General features: G+C 43.0%; 1 protein-coding gene across 3 annotated transcripts in view; it reads right to left on the minus strand.

Annotated features, from left to right (window-relative positions):
* VAV3 (vav guanine nucleotide exchange factor 3) overlaps window positions 1–21,331 on the minus strand; it is a 235,071-nt gene that overhangs the window by 93,308 nt on the left and 120,432 nt on the right. Inside the window, exon 1 of one of the 3 annotated variants that reach the window (XM_045028141.1) lies at window positions 15,186–15,280. The exons of 1 other annotated variant lie outside the window; for it this stretch is intronic. In XM_045028141.1, the coding sequence (XP_044884076.1) occupies window positions 15,186–15,208 (23 nt within the window). In that variant the 5' untranslated portion in view covers window positions 15,209–15,280. Of the gene's footprint in view, window positions 1–2,617; window positions 2,819–15,185; window positions 15,281–21,331 lie in introns of those variants that run through there. One more of the 3 variants, XM_045028142.1, reaches the window with a different exon arrangement.

Here is a 21,331-nt window from a genome sequence, read left to right on the forward strand (position 1 = left end):
TTAAAAACATTAAATGCTTTACTGGTCTGTATACATTTGCAATTACATAACGGGCTGTTGCTGGGTGATGGTGATGGTTGGTGCCAATGGGCTGTCGCCTGGGGGTGGTGCTGCTGTTGCCCAGGGCTGGGTGGGGAGCTGGGCTCTGTGGGGTGCTCGGCTCACAGGGGGTCAGGGCTGTGGGGGGAATGGGGTGAGGGCGGTGTCCGGATCAGAGGGGCTGGGCTCGGAGCTGGGGATCAGAGCTGTGGGGGGGATGGGGCCGGGGGGGGTGCCCAGGTCCGAGGGGCTGGGCTTGGAGCTGGGGGTCAGGGCTGGTGGGGAGGATGGGTTTGAGGGGGTGCCCACCTCAGAGGGGCTGGGCTTGGAGCTGGGGGTCAGGGCTGGGCCTGGGGGGTAATGGGGTTGGGGGGGTGCCCTGACAACCCCCCCCCCCGAGACCCCCGCAATCCAACCCCCCCTTCCCTGGCCCCTGACCGCCCCCCCACAGAACCTGTGCCCCCTCCCTGCCCCCTGAGTGTCCCCAGGACTCCCTGCCCCTTAGCCAAGCCCCCGGCCCCGGCTGCTCACCCCCGGCTCACCGCGCGCCTCGAGAAGCGTCCCTGCCCAGCGCTGCAGCCGCGTGGTTCCGGAGGGGGCTGAGCTCTTCCCCGCTCAGAGCCGCGTGGTAAGGGGAGGAGCCGCTCGGCCCGGAGCTCACAGCCCCGCCCCCTGACCCCGCGGCTCTGAGCGGGGCGGAGCTCAGCCCCCCCCCCCCACCACGGGGGGAGGGTGGCTGTGGCGCAAACAAGCGGAGGAGGAGCGGCCCGTCTTCTGCAGCCAGGCGGGGCCGCGCTACCGGTAAGGGCCATCCCTCTCCCCCAAGCGGAGCCGGTAGCGCGGCCCTGCCCCGGCTGCAGGGGACGGGCTGCTCCTCAGCTGGCAGCGGCGGGATGAGCTGGGACCCCGGCCTTATGCCGCCCCCTACAGTTTGCCGCCCTAGGCACCAGCTTGTTTAGCTGGTGCCTAGAGCCGCCCCTGGGTGCACCAAATCTAAACAGGGAATCTGAATCCATACACTGTGAGTCTTATTTTTGCATTGATATTTCTCTAAGAGACACAGTCTGTGCCACACACCATGAAACAAAATATTTTATTATCCAAGCCTGTTCCCAAAAGATGTACAGTATAAGCCATTTCTTAGATACCATAGTAACTGGGAAAATAGCCACACATATCAGAACAACGATAGTCTGCTTTTTCCTTTCTATTCTGAGGACCACTTCATATGACAAGGATCATCTCGTGGACCTGCCTCTCCTTCCAATTCTCCACTGCCTGGGTCTCAGAATGTTTCGTTCTGTAGATCATCAGCAAAGACCATGTAGCACAGACTGAGAAACACTGCATTAGAAAATGCGAGCAGCATATGCTGGACAGAGTTGAGTCACAGTTATCCAGCAACAAATTAGGTGACTAAAGCTATTTCAAAAGTAATTATACAATATTTACTGCTCTTTCAGCTAGTGTTCTTTGAATGAGTTTTCTAACGCCTACAAACATCTCTATACAATAATTTAGACATCTCTATACAATAAAATGGAAGACCTCTAGTTATGCTGCTAAAATATCAGCTTGCTTGTGGGAAACATGTACCTACAGAACTAATACATCTATAAACACATGTAGATTATTTGTTGTGATCATATGCTAGTTTATCTTCCCCACTGTTCCTCTTTAAGCAGTACTAGCTTAGAGAAATTGCATTAATCATTTTGTTGCATTGTTATCTTGTTGAGGGTTTTTTTTTAAAAAACTGTTACTTATTGTCTCGTAACGGTTGTTCTTCGAGATGTGTTGTTCTTGTCTATTCCAACCAGGTCTGCGCATGTCGCGTGCATGCCAGCTGGAAGATTTTTCCCTTAGCAGCGTCCATAGTGTCGGACTGGGCGCCCCCTGGAGTGGAGCCTTCATGGTGCCCAATATAGGGCCCTGCCGACCCTCCACCCTCTCAGTTCCTTCTTACCGCCAGTGACGGCTAGCTGGAACTTCACTCGCTCCTGCAGCAAGCGCTCTAGCAGTGTCCGATAGCATATAGTGTATACATTTTCTCAGTTAGTTAATAGTTGTTCCTTATAGTTATAGTTAGTCGGTTTGGGCCTTCCCCCCTCCCCCGCCCAACATTCCCCCTCCTGGGGTATGCCTGGGTCTCCACGGTTTAAGTTTCCCCGGCCTCTCTGCAAGCAGCTCTGGACGCGGCGGATGCAGCCTTGCGCACACTGCCCATAGGGGGTGATGATGAGGTGAGGCTCCTGGCTACAGGTCTCTGGGCTGCCCCACGAGGTCCAGCAGACCATACAGGACCTCCCCTTTGAGGGATCCTTCCTTTTCTCTGGAAAAACAGATAAGAGACTTCACAGTTTGAAGGACTCTAGGGCTACTCTGCGCTTGCTGGGGCTCCACACGCCAGCTACCCAGTGCAGGCATTTTAGGCCTCAGCCTGCCCCTCGGCCTTACCAGCTGCAGAACCGCCAGGACACTCCGTGTAGGCGAAATAGGCTGGCGTGCACCCGGCGCACACACATCTGGTTGGAATGGAGATGAACAATCACTCGAAGAAGAAAAAACAGTTACTCACTTTCTCATAACTGTTGTTCTTTGAGATGGGCAGGAGCAGGAGTCGACGAGACCCTGGGTGGAAGCGAGGAGGGGGCGGTCCGTCCTGATACACTCGTGGATACCACAGACCCCTTAGGTTTCGAGAGGGTGACTGACCCTTCACCGGTCTCCTCTTCTTTACCGGCACTGGGGATGGAGAGCGGTGCCATGCTGAGGCCGACTTCTAACGGCCCGAGCTGTGGCGGTGACGGGGGGGGGGGCGGGCTTAGAATCCTTAGTTGGGGCTGTTTTGCGTGCTGTTGGTGCCGGAGCGCTGCGCACCGATGAGGACGTGGTCAGTGCCGGTTCAGTGGGTCCCGGGTCAGAGTGTGGCCTCAATGCCACCTCCATCAACAGACGTTTTAGTCTCTGTTTCTGATCTTTGAGGGTTCTGGGATGGAAACTCTTGCAGATACAGCACTTCTCCTTCTGGGGACTCTTACCAAGGCACCGCAAGCAGGAAGAGTGAGGATCACTCTTGGGCATAAACTTGCCACAGGCCTCGCAGAGCTTAAACCCTGGAGACCCGGGCATACCCCAGGAGGGGGAACATTGTGAGGGGGGCCCAAACCAACTAACTATAACTATAAGGAACAACTATTAACTAACTGATAAACTATATAAATGATATGCTATCAGACACTGCTAGAGCGCTAACTGCAGGAGCGAACAAAGTTCCAGCTAACCATCACCAGTGGTAAGAAGGAACTGATGGGGTGGAGGGTTGGCAGGGCCCTATATTGGGCGCCATGAAGGTGCCACTCCAGGGGGCGCCCAGGCCCACCCTATGGACGCTGCTAAGGGAAAAATCTTCCGGCTGGCAAGCACGCGGCGCACACACACCTGGTTGGAATGGACATGAACAATCATTTGAAGAAGAACATTTTTTAGCATATTGTTCAGTTTTTCTTCTTCTGTAACTCTTTCCATTTCAAGGAGTTTGTTTGCGCTGTGTATTTTTCTCCACTACAGGGTTTTGTTTTCAGTTTTGTCTTTGTTGCTGCTGCGTTAGTATTCTTATTCATTTTTATGTTCTATATAAAGCTAACAAGCATTTTTAAAAAATCACATTTAGATTAATATAATGCTAAAAGAACAAGATCATTGATATGCTAAGAACATACTTTGTTTCTAGATAACCTTTGTTATACCTTTATCTATACCAGTGGATAAGAAAAATGAAATTAACCCTCACTAAAACGTTTTATTAACAAAACCAATTACTTTTCACACTGAGGATTATGTATGTCTCTGGTGCTTTGTTTGCTAAACTAACACAAGAATTAGGATTGGGGGGGAAATCAAGTAAAGGAAGGGGAGAAAAATTAAGAATTTGAAACACCTAAGGAAGTACCCAAGGTGTTATCAGAGACATACAACTGGCTGGTAAAGCTGGAGATACTGATAAGATGACATTTCACTATATTATAATCAATTCCCAGAATAAGATATTTTATAGCGATGAACTGCAGTGATGTGTAACACAGGCAAAGATCCAAACATCAGTATCTTTACTCTTGACTGAACACTTATGAAAAATATTCAAAGCAGCCCTTGAGTAGTAAGTATCGATGCAGTGGTATCAGAAAGGTCAGTCTTATAACGCATCTCCTGAATATGAGTGTGCTGAAAATGAAACTGAATTTCAAAGGCAAATGAGACTTCTCTGTTTTTATGCTTGTTAATGACCTTACTTTTAGCATTGTTTTCCACCATATGACTAATATCTCTTGTTGTCTATGTGTACAAGATACAGTGATGCAATTGTCTTGTATATTATCCTCCTAGAGGAGAAAGATACAGATATTCTATTATTTCATTTTGGAGATTATCATTATCCTATCAAATTACTATGGAGCAATGTGATTTTAGACTGTAAACTCTTCATGGGCAAGGACTGTGTCTTAATGCGTGTTTGTATAAGGTCTCACACAATGAGGCACACAGTTCTGATGGGTATTTTAGGCCATGCTAATCAGGGCCGGCTCCAGACCCCAGCGTGCCAAGCGCGCACTTGGGGCGGCATGCCGCGGGGGGCGCTCTGCCTGTCGCAGGGAGGGCAGCAGGCGGCTCCGGTGGACCTCCCGCAGGCATGCCTGCGGAGGGTCCGGAGGTCCGCGGCTCTGGTGGAGCATCCGCATGCATGCCTGCAGGAGGTCCACCGGAGCCGTGGTAACAACGGACCCTCCGCAGGCACATCTGCAGGAGGTCCACTGGAGCCGCGGGACCGGCGACCGCCAGAGCGCCCTCTGCGGCGTGCCGCCGTGTTTGGGGCGACGAATTTACTAGAGCCGCCCCTGATGCTAATAATAATGTAAGAATTAAAAACTCTCAAGAATAACTTACAGTACACACTATGCTCCTAACAAAAGCTACTTTTTTCTTTAATATTTCGATTCAGAGCAGGATACAGTTTGTGAAGGTATTTCAAGACTATCAGCCTCACACACTCAGGCCTTGTCTACACTATCGGGGTAAGTCAATCTAATTTTCGCTACTCCAGCTACATGAACAACATAGCTGGAGTCAATGTAGCTTAGGTCAATTTACTGCAGTGTCTACACTGCACTGCACTGACGGGAGACGCTCTCCCGTCGACTTACCTTACTCCTCTCGTTCCGGTAGAGTATCAGAGTCGACTGGAGAGCACTCTGCGGTCGATTTAGTGGGTCTTCACTAAACCCACTAAATCGACCCCCGCTACAATGATCGCAGCAGCATCAATCCTGGTAAGTGTAGACTGGCCAGAGAGACTCAAAGTACTTCTAAAAGTGTTAAAAAGCAAATCAAAATAAGCCCAAGAGCCTGATCATCTTCCCACTGAAATCTAAGACAAAATTCCCATTAAGTTCAACAGAGCAGAATCAAGCCTCAAAGTAACAAGTATAGTGAGTGAACGGAGGTGACAGTAACTCATGCAGTAGGTCAGCTATTATTATACTGCTTTACCATTTGCTCTGATATGCATGCAATTGTCCTACGCTCTCCTTTTAGTCTGTCTGCAAAGACTCTAATTTATACAAGCCGCTGAAAACACACCAGCTAGTAACAGAACACATAGCCTTATGCATATGACCTACATTGTTATTTTTTAAAATAAAAACTGATTGTCCCAAAATGTTGTTGTATGTCAATTCTAACATGAGAAACACCTATTTTACAGTCCTCAGTAAGAGAAAAAATATTGCCTCCACTATCATGTTAGTAGAGAAAGCAAAAATCAAATATGTAAAGGTCAAGAATTTTACAAATTAAATGAACATATTAGTACCATATTGGTAAATATTATATCATCTCTCTTTTCTTTTTCCTTCTCCCTAAACTACATACACCAGAAGCTCAAGTCTAAATCCCAAATACTTGTGTCAAGGAAGAAAGATCAGCTCCAGAAAACCAAGTATTTTGTTTGAATTTCTTACAGGATGGACTAGACTTGGGCCATTGAAATCCTTCCATTTCCATTGCATATCACGTCTCAGCTTTAAACAGCTTCATGAAAGTGAGTTCTTCAAGGTTTATTTTTAACTCACATAATGGTCTAGATTAGAGGTTCTTTAGATCAACACTTCTGTCTAAACCAAAAGTTAGGCCTATCTTCTCTACATCAGATCTGCCCACAGCAATACAAGCTCTCACTGTATTTCTTTTACATAAAAATTTACCTCTGAGTTGCAACCACTTTGGCAAGAGGAGTCTCTGAAATCTTTGTTCTTGAAAGACATGAGCCTCACTGGATCTTCTATGAAAACAAGGCCGCTGTTTGTAAGCCAAAGTAACTTTTAACCAAGGTTAACTCCTCCTTCCCTACCACACAGGAAATCACTCTTCTTTCATTTTGCCCAGAGCCACAACACCAAAAAGGAAAAGCATGACACATGCTAGACGTGAAAAGAGCAGGTAAATTATACGTTAGTACAATCAGTTAGTTAAGGAAAACAGCATCTTTACTCCTCTCCCGCATACGTAATGCCTGAGCCTGAGAGCATCTGAAGTCCCCATAGCTAGGTGGATCAAGTGCTGTGTCACTAAAGTATATCCAGCCACAGATTAAGTGATTCTAGAAGGGATCAGAGCCCACTCAACACATTGCACAGAGGCCTCCTGTGAGGAAAAAGGCATATATGAAAAGAGAGGAATACTGTAAAGCTAGAACCTGGTCATCTATTAATACTTTCTCCAGGCTTGACCTTCACTGCTCTGCAGAAGCATCCCTATGAAGGAAGATACTTTCAAGCAGTAGTTCCAAAATAGATGAATACCGATATATTTTAGAAAAGTGGGATAATTTTTCTTCTGTTTTATCTCTCCCTCCCTACTAATTATTCCTTACTTTTTACGGCATCCTATTTGTCTTAGAATGGGGATGGGACAGGTTCTAGAGCAGGAATTTATTTGGTAATTTCCTTCCTGGGACTGACATTTCCTCCAGTTTACCCACCTGAAATAAGTTCTCAAAGGGTGAAATCATGACCCCATTAAGTTTCAAAGGGGCTAGGATTTCACCCCAAGCAGCTACATGATTGACAGTCTCTTCAAGATTTATTTACAGTTAAACTACAAAAATTTAGTATTTCCATACAGCCTTGGAAGGACTTATCTGGTGTGATGGCAGAAGGGGTATGGCCATGCCCTGAAGCGTCTTGGTCAAATATTACCTCCAGTATTTGTAGGAAGAAAGACACAGCCCAACTGTCTCAGATTGGGTAAGAGGTCATTTCCAAAAAGGAAATTATTATGTAACAAAATTTCTAGTTTAGTTTAGGGATGCTTCATCAGATGCAATATTAGACAATCAACAATGCAATGGTAAAAATAACGTTGTTCATACTCTGATGACATAAGGAGGTAAAGTGATCACAGTATGAAAAGCTAACTAAAGATACAGTAACTAATCAGGCAAAAACTGTGGCTAAATAACAATTTTAAAAACCTGATATACAGTAACTCCTCACTCAACGTTGTAGTTATGTTCCTGAAAATTGCAACTTTAAGTGAAACGATGTTTAAGCGAATCCAATTTCCCCATAAGAATTAATGTAAATAGGGACAGCTGCAGCAGCACAGGAGCCAGCAATCAGAGCTGTAAACAGGGGAGTTTCAGTGGGACTTTACAGTGGAGTAATAGTAATAGGATGACATTTAATTTAAAAGTGCAAAGTCATGCATTTAGAGATTAATAACAAGAATTTTGGTTATAAATTGGGGACACATCAGTTGGAAGTAACAGAGGAGGAGAAGGACCTTGGAGTATTGGTTGATCACAGGATGACTATGAGCTGCCAATGTGATATGACCGTTAAAAAAGCTAATGCGGTCTTGGGATGCATCAGGCGAGGTATTTCCAGTAAAGATATGGAGGTTAGTACCGTTATACAAGGCACTGGTGAGACCTCATCTGGAATATTGTGTACAGTTCTAGTCTCCCATGTTTAAGAAGGATGAATTCAAACTGGAACAGGTACAGAGAAGGGCTACTAGGATGATCCCAGGAATGGAAAACCTGTCTTATGAAAGGAGACTCAAAGAGCTTGGCTTGTTTAGCCTAACCAAAAGAAGGATGAGGAGAGAGATGATTGCTCTTCATAAATATATCAGAGGAATAAATATCAGGGAGGGAGAGGAATTATTTAAGCTTAGTACCAATGTGGACACAACAACAAATGGATATAAACTGGACATTAGGAAGTTTAGACTTGAAATTAGATGAAGGTTTCTAACCATTAGAGGAGTGAAGTTCTGGAACAGCCTTCCAAGGGGAGTAGTGGGAGCAAAAGACATATCTGGCTTCAAGATTAAGCTTGATAAGTTTATGGAGGGGATTGTATGATGGGATAGCCTAATTTTGGCAATTAATTGATCTTTATTATCAGGTAAATATGCCCAATGGTCTGTGATGGGATGTTAGATGGGGTGGGATCTGAGTTACTACAGAGAATTCTTTCCTGGGTGCTGGCTAATGAGTCTTGCCCACATGCTCAGGGTTTAATTGATTGCCATATTTGGGGTCAGGAAGGAATTTTCCTCCAAGGCAGATTGGCAGAGGCCCTGGAGGTTTTTCTCCTCCCTCTGCAGCATTGGGCAGGGTCACTTGCTGGAGGATTCTCTGCACCTTGAGGTCTTTAAACCACGATTTGAGGACTTCAATAACTCAGACATAGGTTAAGGGGTTGTTACAGGAGTGGGTGAGTGAGATTCTGTGGCCTTCATTGTGCAGGAGGTCAGACTAGATGATCATAGTGGTCCCTTCTGACCTTGAAGTCTATGAGTCTATGAGGGGTTAGGTTCCAGGGCAGCTTCCCCTACTCTGCAAGCACCAGGGGTGGGAGGGGCTCAACCCTCAGCCCACCCACTCCACCCCTTCCCCCAAACTCCCATCCTTGACCCGTCTCTTCTCCCCACACACCTCCTCCCCCTTTACTTTGCACGTTGCATCCTGGCTCCTCCCGCCTCCCTCCTGCCTCCAAAACGCCACAAGTGAGCTGATTGCCACTGGCAGGAGGCAGGGGAGGGAATGGGGAGGCACACTGAGTCCTCGCTCCTCCCCACTCCCTCCTGCCTCCAAAATGCTGCAAGCCAGCTGATTGCCGTGGGCAGCAGGTGGGGGGAGGATGGGGAAGGCGCTGATCCGGGGGGTCTGCCAGCGGGCGGGAGGCACTGGGAGGTGGGGAGGACATAGGGAGGCTGCCAGCTGTGGAGAAAGCAGGCAGCCAAACAACGTAAGAGTGGAGCATTGCACAACTTTAAATGAGCATGTTCCCTAATTGATCAGCAACATAACAATGAAACAACGTTAAGCAGGACGACTTTAAGTGAGGAGTTATAGTATCTATCTTATCCATTGTGTTTTCTGGTTTAACAAGGAAAAAAACCCAAAACGTCCTTATTTAAACAAAATACAGTTCATCACTAGCTGTGGGTTTGAAAACTCTTTTCCACATATCAATATCCTGCCCAGTCATAATATATTATGTTACAGTGAGTTATGTAGTCATCAGATGAGACTGAAATAATGTGATATGAGGTACTACAAAGCATATGTCACGTCACAAATTTCTAGAAGTCTCCTTTCCTAAACTGAAATTTGTTGAATTCTGTTTCTTGATTTCAATGCACTTCTTTGCTAATGATTTTCAAAATATGTATTGTGTAGTTTTTCAGACATTTGGCATTTGACACATACTATAATAGCTTAGAGCAGTGGTGGGCAACCCTGCGGTCCACACGCGGCCCATCAGGGTAGTCCGCTGGTGGGCTGCCAGACAGTTTGTTTACATTTGCACGACAGCCTGCAGCTCCCAGTGGCCGCAGTTCACCATTCCCGGACAATGGGAGATGCGGGAAGCGGCAGCCAGCACATCCCTGGGGCCCGCATCATTTCCCATAGCTCCCATTGGCCTGGAACAGTGAACCACGGCCACTGGAAGCTGCAGGTGGCCATGCAAATGTAAACAAACTGTCTGGTGGCCTGCCAGTGGATTCCTGATGGGCCGCAGGTTGCCCACCACTAGCTTAGAGGTGAGGACAAATCATGATATATAGTGCAGACCCTAAATATTCTAATTTTGGCACATTTTTTTCCCATCTCTTCTTCATTTTTGCTGACTATTCTTAAACCTATACTTGTTTCTATTCCCTGCTATAACAATAAGGACCCATGGGTGCCAGGTTTGTATAATTTTTGATGGTGCCCAGAGCGGGTCCAAGCAGAGCCGTCCCATCCATAGGACAGACCAGGGCAACCGCTCTGGGCCCCGTGCCTTGGAGGGCGCTGTGCTTCAGGGGACACGTGGTCCTGGGTGGCCTGGAGGATTAGCGGGGGGCCTGACACTGGCAGCAGCAAGCGACCCAGACCCAGCCCACCCCTTCTCCACCCCCTTCCTGCCCCCATTCCACCCCTTCCTCTAAACCCCCACCCACCTCCTTCCGGCTTCTACCCCCTCCCCCAAGCGATCTTGGGAGCCAGCAGGGCAGAGCAGAGCAGGCTCAGGCGGGGTTGCTCACTGCTGTCAGGACCCCCGCTAAACCCACAAGCCATCCTGGACCCCGTAGTCCCCTGAATCATGGGGCCCCCCAAAGCGCGGTGAGCCCAAACATTGGTGGAGTTGGGACCACGTTCCTAAATACTGATGAAGCATAGGCAACATGGGCCCATATAACTCGCCACCTATGTAAGGATATTAACCTTTTGGCATCATAAATCCAGATTTCCACATCCTTCCATTTCCAAGGAGTCTCCATCAACCCTAAGCAGCAGGAAGGGGGGAAAAACCCACAAGTGAGCTTTCACCTTTAACACAAGTAATAAGTATTGTACATTCTGGTGCTGTGAAACTGTTGGGCCTATATGCTTACTACACACTTTAGCCCAATCCTGCAAACACATACGCATATAAGGGACTATTCACATGAGTAAAGTTGTTCATCATTGTGTTTGTAGGACTGAGCCTATTTTACCTCAGGTATCCTTTTTAGCTCAGGATTTGAGCCCTTCTTTAGCCCAGATATCTTTCTTTCTAAACAGATCATCTCTGCAATTTGAGGCATGAGCAGTAAGCACAACATTCTGCTCAGACTACAAATGAATATGCCAAGGTGGAGAATCTTTGTTTGAGCTGTATTTGTTAGGGGGTATATTTTTAGCTGAGATTGGCCCAAATACCCCAGTGCTCTAGGAAAGAGTAGGACCATCTCTAATTCTTATGACACGCCATCTCCCCTGACTTCAGGAAGACTTCGTATGAAACTGTTTAATAGGGTGTCTGTGAGCTGTCCAACAGTAGTCCAACAGCAGTCCCCCTGCTTTACGTCCTATATAGTATGTCATATAATTACACAACATTTTACCAGTGATATGAGGTCAGTGTTTTTAAAAGGGGCTCTCACATTTCCCCCTTACTCTGTGAGCCCTATGTAGTAATAGTGCATGTTCTTATAAAGAGAAGGAATGAGCCATGTTTCTAATGTTCTCATTTAGACAAACACGCCCTCTAATAGCCACAACAAAAGAAAGAAGCAATATCAATTGATAAACATATTAAACTGCAGTCTCTCGAAATATTTTGGTCCTGAAGAATGTACAGAGTATATAGTATACAACAGAATGTGTCATGCTCTCTCTCTCTCTCTCACACACACACACACACACCCTTGCAGATTGGTGTGAAGATATTCCACCTTGGGAATATATTTAAAAACATAACTGGTAATTTGGTGCACTCTAAAGGAAAAATATTCCTCATTTTTAGTCTTCTAAAAGTCCAGGGATGTCATCTCCTGCTGGGATGAATTAGCAACATACAAAAAGGGGATGAAACCATAAACAGAGAAATCATCACAATTCTCATTTCAATCAGCAGCAGAAACTTTTCAAAGGACAACTATGAGTGCCCGAGAGCTCTCTTCAGCACATTGCTGCATTCTGCTTCCCAACTTTATTCTTAAACCAGTCTTTGCTTTAATGGCCTTGGGGCTGCCCCTCAGCCTCTTGGTAAAGCCTTTTCTTTCCTAGTGACTTACTGAACATTAGCCCCACTGGGACCAATTCACTGCTACCTGATCAACCCAGAGGACCTTCACATACTTGTCTTGTTATCCTCCCTTGTCATTCAGATAATCTCCTCTCCATCAACCATGCAAATAATTTGTTCTAGGATCAGAATCTCCATTATCTCCTCAAAAGCCTTAGTTTTTTAACAAATCCATTTCCTGCATAGTTCTCATAGTTCTGTACTATCATCTTCCCAGATATTGCACATGACAAAACTCTCATACCACCAGAGCTTCATGTGTTAAGTCTTTTTGCCAACATCATACTTGTGAAATACTACCACTTTAGAATAATTTTAATTCCAGATACTGAGTACTATCTGTGCTCTTTGAACCTTACCTGTCAGGAGAGAAATCAAATGAATAGGCACAACGAACCTCAGCCACCCACATAAAACTCATCCACTTTCCAAACCATGCCAGAAAGTGTTACTTAGTCCCTCAAGCTTCTGCAACCTGAGTTTCTCCCAGCAGTCACTTTGCCCTACATTAAGGGCGAGAGAGACTGGAGGTAATGCTATAGGTTATTTAAGCAGCTCAGTACTACTCTGTCAGAGGGGGACACACTAATTCTTCACATGCCTACACAATATGGAATAAATTCTCATCATCATCAATACTCACTTCAAAATACCCAGCCATCTCTGAAAGAGAAATTACACCAATTGATTGATAAACATGTCTAAAAATACAGTAGTCTAAACATGGTTATGAAAGAAAACTGGGTGAGACAGCAAAACATGCTAACACTTAACATTCAATGCCTAATATGTGTTTGTTCTTTTCTGCTATTCCAATTCATAATCCTTTGCTTCAGTTTTTCATGCAACAGACATCAGAATTATAGATGATGTATGTATATACAAAATATAGCTGCTTGAAATACAAATGCAAATGTGAGTATGATGTATTCTTTTCCCACTAATAACCTGGGAATATGTCCTCTCCAAACTCTGACACTCCAAGCAATTTCTTCAAAAATGCATGCCTAAATGAAAACATTGATACTCAAGTCAATATGAGCTGCTGATGTTCAGGAGCCCAGAAAAATCCAGCCACTTATTTAGGTGCCTAGCTTTAGGCACCCAAGTTTGAAAATTTCAGGTCCAACAACTTTTCCATAATGTATGCCACAATGAAGGTGGTACAAGAGCCATGTTATGACATTTCTTTGCTTAAATAAGGCCATAATCTGAGATACTGTGAACATAAGATGAGAACAGTGTTCTAATAGTGATGGAGTACAGTAGCATTTGGCTTCCATAGTGGCAATTTAAGTTTTTATTGTCAATTTTAGGTTTATGTTTATATTCAACAAGAAAAAAATGCCAACTACCTTTCACAATGGGAGGTCAGATTAAACAGATTAATTGTTATTGAATAATTTCTCTAGTACGTTAGGCACAAACATGCTTTTCCTTACCATCAATTTAAACTTCCTCTGCACCAAATCTTATAAATAAATTGCACCAAGAATACTACTAAACTTGCAGCCTTAACACTCCATCTTATATATCTCCAGTATGCACTACCCTAAATATGTAATAATTATTGATAGCATGACCCAACAGGCTAGATAAGGAAAGGGCTGAAGCGTACAGTATTCTGGCTTCCCCCACAATGAGAGAATAAGGACATCAAAATCTCTGTCTTCATTGCTCCGAAAGGTCATGTATCTAAAAATATAAATGCTCATATCCCTATTGCAAAAGTTCTGAAATACTGAAAATGTCTCCAATCATGTTATATTTCTAGTAGAGACTCCTGAGAAGGAATTTCAGTCTACATATTTCAACATTAGCATTACAGACATAAAGATCTTTTGTTTGCTACATGTCTGAAATTGTTTTGGATGAGGCTATTAAAATAAGTATTTACAAAAAATAATGCAAACAAAGTTATAAAAAAACTTGTTTCTTTAAGGACTGGACACTAAAGCCCTCATTACAAACAAAGAATATCAGCTGCCTACATATCTGCCATAAAAAGAAATATGGTAAGACGTATGTAAAGCAACGTGATATGTTCCTAATTAATCTTCCTAAATTCTTACAGATGTATGAAACTTAAAATTTCAAAAGGGGAATGACAAAAGTGACAATAACATGATATAATAGTGAAAGAAAGAAGTGAATGTCTTAGACTAGAAAGCACTGGAAGAAAGAAGCCTCTGAACTCTTGTTGTAGGTCTGATAGGCTATTAATGACCAAAAGTTACTCTCCATCCAACAACTCTCACAGCTTATGAGAAACGAATTATGGTCCTCAGTCCAGTTTGTGGTGGATAAATGTCCATATCACAATTCATACCTCTGCAGGAGGGTAGAGGAGCAAGATCAGGTATTGAATGGCCATGAAGAAGGTATTCTCTCTTATTTTACATGGAGTTTAAAAACGTATTTACCATTACCATTAATGGTACCAGTTAGGATTTTAGTTCAAAAAACTGCTGGCCTTGTGCCGTCCTCTGCTACTCAGTGACTGGTTCTCTACCTCTCTCACATATTTAAGGGCCATTTCTTTTAATTGCTTCTCTGGCAGCTTTTCAATACTAGCTAGGTTTTGGCAATTAAAAGCTGTACAGATTCTCACCTCTCTCAGTCAAGGCCATTGTGGAGGTTTTGCTTAAAACCAATACAAACATTTCAATTAATCTTGAAAAATTGCTTCTCTGGGGCACTTAATTAACAACTCAACTTTTCCCTCCAAGATTCCAAATAACTTCAATCTAATTTATTTTCTTCATAACACAAGGAAAAATGTATTGCAGAACAAAATAGAGAAAGAGGGTATGTCCCTTAGACATTTCTGCGTATCCGATTTCCATGAAGGGAGCAATCACATGTCGTACTGCAAGGATCACAGCAAGTCTAGGTGACAAAACTAAACATAAATACGTCACAATTAAAATTAAATAAATGCAGAGGCAACCCAGAATGACCCAGCATGCATCCTAAGTAGCCATAAATGGAAACAGAATATCAATAAAAACAGCCACTGACCTAGAAATTGTGGAATAAGTCATTTCTTCTGCTAAGAGGTACAGAGAGGATGAAAGCAGTGTAAACACTGACCTAATCTAGCCACTACCCACATGGTAGAGAGAAGATGAACCTCAGAGACATTATCCAAGCCCCCTCCTTTCTATATGGATACCATTCAAAGTTGTCTACCCCAATGGCAGCCTGCACTCATGGGAGACTCAGGGAACCATGCTACTGTATGGATAGAAAAAACACAGGAGCTGCAGCAAGCCCTCAAATATGGATGACCTACAGTTGAGGACTGGGTTCCCAATAGATCTTTGGCGACATCTGTGTCATTGGAGGACTAGGCTCCTGCCCCCCCCCCCCCAGCCCATACTTGCCTGCAAAACTCTCTCCTAGAAGGAGATGGTGTGGTGGGATTTTGTGAGGTTGTGTCAACTTTTTCTTCCTAGTCAGATTTACAAAGGAGGGTATGAATTAGCTTTGTTTGTTTGGTTTTGTTTTGAAAAAACACATTCCACATCAGCTCCTCCAGTAAACCAGGCTAATTGTTTCAGCAGAAAATACTCTGAAACTTGGGATCTGATTTCAAGAAGTTAATAGATATTTGCATTTCAACAAAATCATTGTCAAAAATATTACATATTGTTTTAAACTGTTGTGCCACTTCACTTGATTAAATCTTGACAGAGGAGAATCATATTTAATACATGCCAATCAGTGAGCCCTAGTGGCATATCAAATAAGTATTTATATGAAGTATCAAGCAAGTAGTCCGTGGTGAATTAAAACTGTTTCAAGTATTGAAGAAGAAATGCTACAGGGAATTAAAAAGAGCTCATTGCCTTGAACTCTGCTCTACCCCTCAACCTTGTGTCAGACCTTCTCAGTTAAGAGCTCTGTTATTGTTCTGCAGCTAGTGTTTTGCTTATGAAAATTTAGAACACTGTGAACATTATTGGTGTGAATGATGAATACTGAGTTGGCACACTCAGCATAAGCTGCTCAAGCAGTTTAAAGTGTGTTTGATATATGAAGTTGGATATTGTATCTATCATTTTTGGCAGCAATAAAGATCATACAACCTGATAACCAAAGACAACAAAACTTTCCATTCCGTTTGGTCTTACTTATTATCTTAATACTAGGTATCACTGCAAGAAACAAGGTGATTTATCTAGATCTGCACTAGGTGTTTCCCAAGAGCCAAGATTTTCAGAAATGGCTGCCTTAAGTTAGGTACCTCAATCATACTTTGGCACCTAAATAAATAAATAGCCTTATTTGCAAAGTATCAAGCACCCAGAAAGTTAGCACTGACTGCAGTGGGAGCTACTGTGTGCTCAGCACTTTTGAAAAATCAAGAATATTAATTAGACCCCCAGATATGGACTGAGGAACTTCAGGCAATCAGAGGTGACAGTGGCTGATATTTGAATTTAACCAAACTGCTGAAAGAAGCACACCCTCCACCTTCAGTAAGACTAGAAATGAGAGAAGGACATAAATCTCTCTGAATGGAGCCATCAGCATACATACACTCAACACAGCTCTGCCTGTTCAAGCAGACACTCCTACAAGCAAGCAAGCAAACAGCATCAGCAACAAGACAGATCAGAAAAATAAAAGCTACAATACAGCATTAAAAGAAGCAACCTTCCAGCCCAAAGTGGTTTCTACAACATTATAACATCACTGAGACTTCATCACTGGTCAGACGAAGTTTGCAAAAACACTTCCAGGAGAATAGATTTAATTTTTTCTTTTAATCATTTTACTGGAATATTGAAATGCTATTGCAATGTAAGATATTTACAGATTCTCCAGATTGTTTCAATTATTGCAGGAGAGGAGACAACATCTAATCTTGTTAAACACAAAGAAATAGTGTAAGATTCTTAATAGTAATTAATTTACTCAAGATTTCTCCTTGAAGGGCTTCTTTTCAATAACTGAGGTAAAACTTTATTTGCTTTCATAGGACTTAGTTAAGATTACTAACCACTGCTCACTTATTAACTGTTTAAGTAATCCATGTTAAACCAAATAGGATCCACCAACCCTTAAACAAAATTCCATTTCCCATTGATTCTAGGAATAACATGCTTCCATTTTAGTTTACCTAGAGAAGAGAATCCCCGACAGCATAGACCCACTCACAAAGGTAGGATTCCTCTTGAAAGCTCTCCACAGACAGACAAAATAATTGTAATTGAAGTAACCATTGTTTATTATTTGTATCGGTTTTGGACTGTACTTATTTTTACTCCCCCACCCCTTTCTTTAATAATCAAATAATAATTGTGATTCATTTTCTGGTCTTTAACTCTGGTGTCCACTAAGGCATGAAAAGAACCCTATGTGACTAAAACAGTGAGTCAAATTCCCAGATTGCTTCAAGGGAGGCAATTAAGATCTGGCCTCCCATTTCTTGTTTCTGTAGACCAGGGGTTCTCAACCTTTTTCCTTCGGAGTCCCCCTTCCTCCCCCACCCGCTATCCATGGCCCACCTGTGCCACAACAATTGTTTTCCTGCATATCTAGTAGATTAAAAGCTGTATTAAATTGATAATTATACAGTTAAACCCACACATCTATATAACATAAAAAAGAAAAGGATAATATAAGTACAAAATAAAAAACCTAAATATTATGGTCAAATATTAATATGCCTGAGCCCTGACACCCAGGACTGAAGCAAAAGCCCAAGCCCCACTGCCCAGGGCCCCCTGTGGTGCGGAGCACCAGGCAATTGTCCTGCTTGCTACCCTCTAACTACACCGGCCCTGCTGAAGCCAATAGGTTTCAGCATATCATGCAGGAAAATTAACATGTTCTCTGGTTTAAAAGAAAAAAAAAAGCAATGTGTCCAAATAGTGCAAGGTGAAACAGTTTTACATTTTTGTATGCTCTCTGGTTTATTCTGGCAGACTCCCTGAAATTCTCTCATGGTCCCCCAGGGGCCGCTGACCCCCAGTTGAGAACCACAGCTCTAGACTACACTTTTAGTAATTTTGAGGATAAAATTATGTGTAACTCAACAACTTAAAACACCTCTTTCTTCCCCTCAGTTTTACTGAGTAAAACTAACACTTAGCTTGAGTTCAGGTAATTTAGGGCCATCGCCTTAATTTTCCATTTTGAAGAAATAACCCTGCCCCTATTTACATTCTTCATGTGGGACCAGCAGAAACACTAGGTGCACCAGGAACTTCCTGAAGACAAGAGGATGCTGATCCTTCCAAGAAGCATCATCCTTAAGAAGAAGATTTATGGTGTGGGGAAGGAAGGCGCACTATGTCCATTTACAACACCTATTACCTTGCCCCCAAAATGCCAAGAGGCCATGCATCCACAAAACTGACAAACCTGGAGATGCCAGGCAAACAGATGGTGATACAGCGCACAGGAGGGAAGTACTGTTCAGGACTGGATAGCAGGCAGTGAAGCCAACATGAGCGCCTCCCTTTTTCCACAGCACGTAGCTGCAGCCTGGGCCACTTTAATCCCTACCCTCTATTCTGCCACTGGAAAGACATCTGAGCTCTCTTTCTGTGGCCCCTCCTCTACCCCATTGATTCCTGTTTTTTTCAAATAAGGTACCATTTGTGGTACATTAGCTGTAATGCATGACTCAGATTAATAACATCTATACCTACAGAGGTAAATAACCCAATTCCTTCTTCCGTGTCATACCACTTCAGGAAACAGGCAGGATATCAAGGATATCCAGACAGGCATGTTTGTGTTTTGCTTTGGTAAACTAAGCAAACTTAGATCCAGTTTGTTAAAAGTGAAATACTTCTCCAGGCTGTTTGGAAAATGCAGCATGTAGCTAAAGCTTTTAAAATGCATTGATAGCAACAGCTTTAATTTAGTATGTCAGTGTTCAATATGTCACAGCTCAAATAGTCTCTCAGAAGGAGTTTTAATGCATATGCATTATTAATGCAGTATCTGAGGGAGCAGGTCTATCTGAGTTGGCTTTGACCAATAAGTCATTAGTCACAGAGCATAATGCAAATTTGGGAAATGGAGATATAATAATAGATAGGAGAACCATTTTCATTTACCCTGACTCTAGTACTAGTTTAAAAAATAGTCATAAAAAAACCACTCAGGTAACCAAAAGACTATACCCATGCATTATGCAGCTTGCTTAGTTTAAAATGTAGGTGTGTGCTTATGCAAGGTGTGATGCACATATTTATCAGGTTTGTGTGTCAATGAATCTCAGGATTGTTTTCTTCCATTCAGATGGACTGTTCTGGCTTTCTTGTGTTAGAGAATGACAGCTGGTGTCCAAATTAAAGAATGAGTTTTCAAAACCAGCAGACTAGATCATACTTCTACTGCAGCACAAACTACTAAAGAACCTATTAACACCCCAAAAACTGGACACAGCGCTGTTAAAATTAAAAGCACAACACCCAGTAGCTCTCTTTCATGAGAGAGACAGCTTTCAAATATTTAAGAATGCTGCCCAAAGTGAGAGATTTAAGATAGCTCAGTGAAATATTTGATTCTTCCTAGGACAAAGAAACAGTTTAACATCCAGTTTTAGGCTTATCTGGAACAAGATTCCACAGTCTTGTGAAACTGTTAATATACTAAGCGGGTCATGCATAAGATGAAGTCAGTTTTATGTAAAAACATAAACATACATTTATTTTGGACTCATATTAATACTACATATGGGGACAACTGGCCCATAATATACCCTAAGCGCTACAATGGTCAATACAGCACTTATAATGCAAAATCTAACGTTCCTCACCACAAAGAGCATTTAATGATCTTAGCATATAGTACTCAATGGATTTGGAGAATGTAGAAGATAACAATGTTACATGAGGTACTGCGATATTCTTTGGCTCTGTACATCTTGGAACCTGAGCAGCACTGTTTTATACAGCGTATTTCTTAATGACTTGAAAGAAGGTTTGAATAGTGAAGCTGAAGTTTGCTGATGGCAAAATTTACAGTAGATTAGGCAGTGAGAAAGGCAATGAGAAACTACAAAAAAATGAAATTAGCAAACTGGACATCATGATGACAGATGAAATTCAGCACAGACTAGAGTGCAAGATTTTGCATGTTGTAGGTACACAGATGAGTTCTGAGTTGCTAACTCAATGTGTGAATCTAGTATGCAGTTGTAGTCTTTCAAGGAAAATATCTAGATGTCACTGTGAACACTTCAGTGCACAGTGGTGGCCAAAGAATGCAAATAAGTTCTGCATTAAGAAGCGAACACTGAATAGCACAGAAAATCTAATGCCAATATAAATCAATATTGCACATCCCTGCCTTGCTATCACTATGTAGCTGATCCCTGTGGGTGGAGTAGGCCCATCACCCCTGGATCATATCAGGTGAGTCCAGTCCAGCCAATTAACAGGGTCTGGGCCACAGTTGGAACAGACTACCTACAGCGGTTGCACAATACCAAGTCTTGACGTTTTAAAGAATGGGTTAGACAAACACCTGCCAGGGATGGGCTAGGTTTACTTAATCTCTCCTCAGCGTAGGGGATGGACTAGATGACCTCTCGAGGCCCCTTCCAGCCCTACATTTCTATGATTCTATGAATATAAGAGGATAACTTGATAAAATTATAAAGAAAAGCACATTTAAGTCTGATAAAAAGGGAAAAACATTTTAAGTAAAGCACAGTTAACTCATTGCCACAGGGTTATGTGATTAAATTAGCTTGTAAGAATAAGAAAGGGATCTGCAGTAGAAATAGCTAGAATAAAGCTGAAAGAGCCATCGACTCTTCTGCTTTGTAGCACAAACTTAATATTGACTGATAATGAGAAGAGATCTTAACTCTGCATGTTGTATTCTTTTGCAAAATTATTAGGTGCATCATGGGGAATTTAACATTTCCACTGAATCAACTAGCACTGGTCACTATTGGAGGAAGGATAATGGACTAGATGGGGAATTGGTGTGTTCTAGAAAAATAATGCCTTCACACTTCTACAATTAGTTTCTTTAAAAATAGCTTTATAAGCATAACAAGAAACAGTAGATCTTATCTCTTAGGTCAAAGCTCACTATTATTACTTTTACTATACTTACATTGTATGTCATTAACTTAAGGTGGGGGAGTGTAATAATTTGGCTGAACACAGTATCAACAATTTCTTAGATAT

Source organism: Mauremys mutica, chromosome 8 (assembly GCF_020497125.1).
Source record: "Mauremys mutica isolate MM-2020 ecotype Southern chromosome 8, ASM2049712v1, whole genome shotgun sequence".
NCBI classification, from domain to species: domain Eukaryota; kingdom Metazoa; phylum Chordata; order Testudines; family Geoemydidae; genus Mauremys; species Mauremys mutica.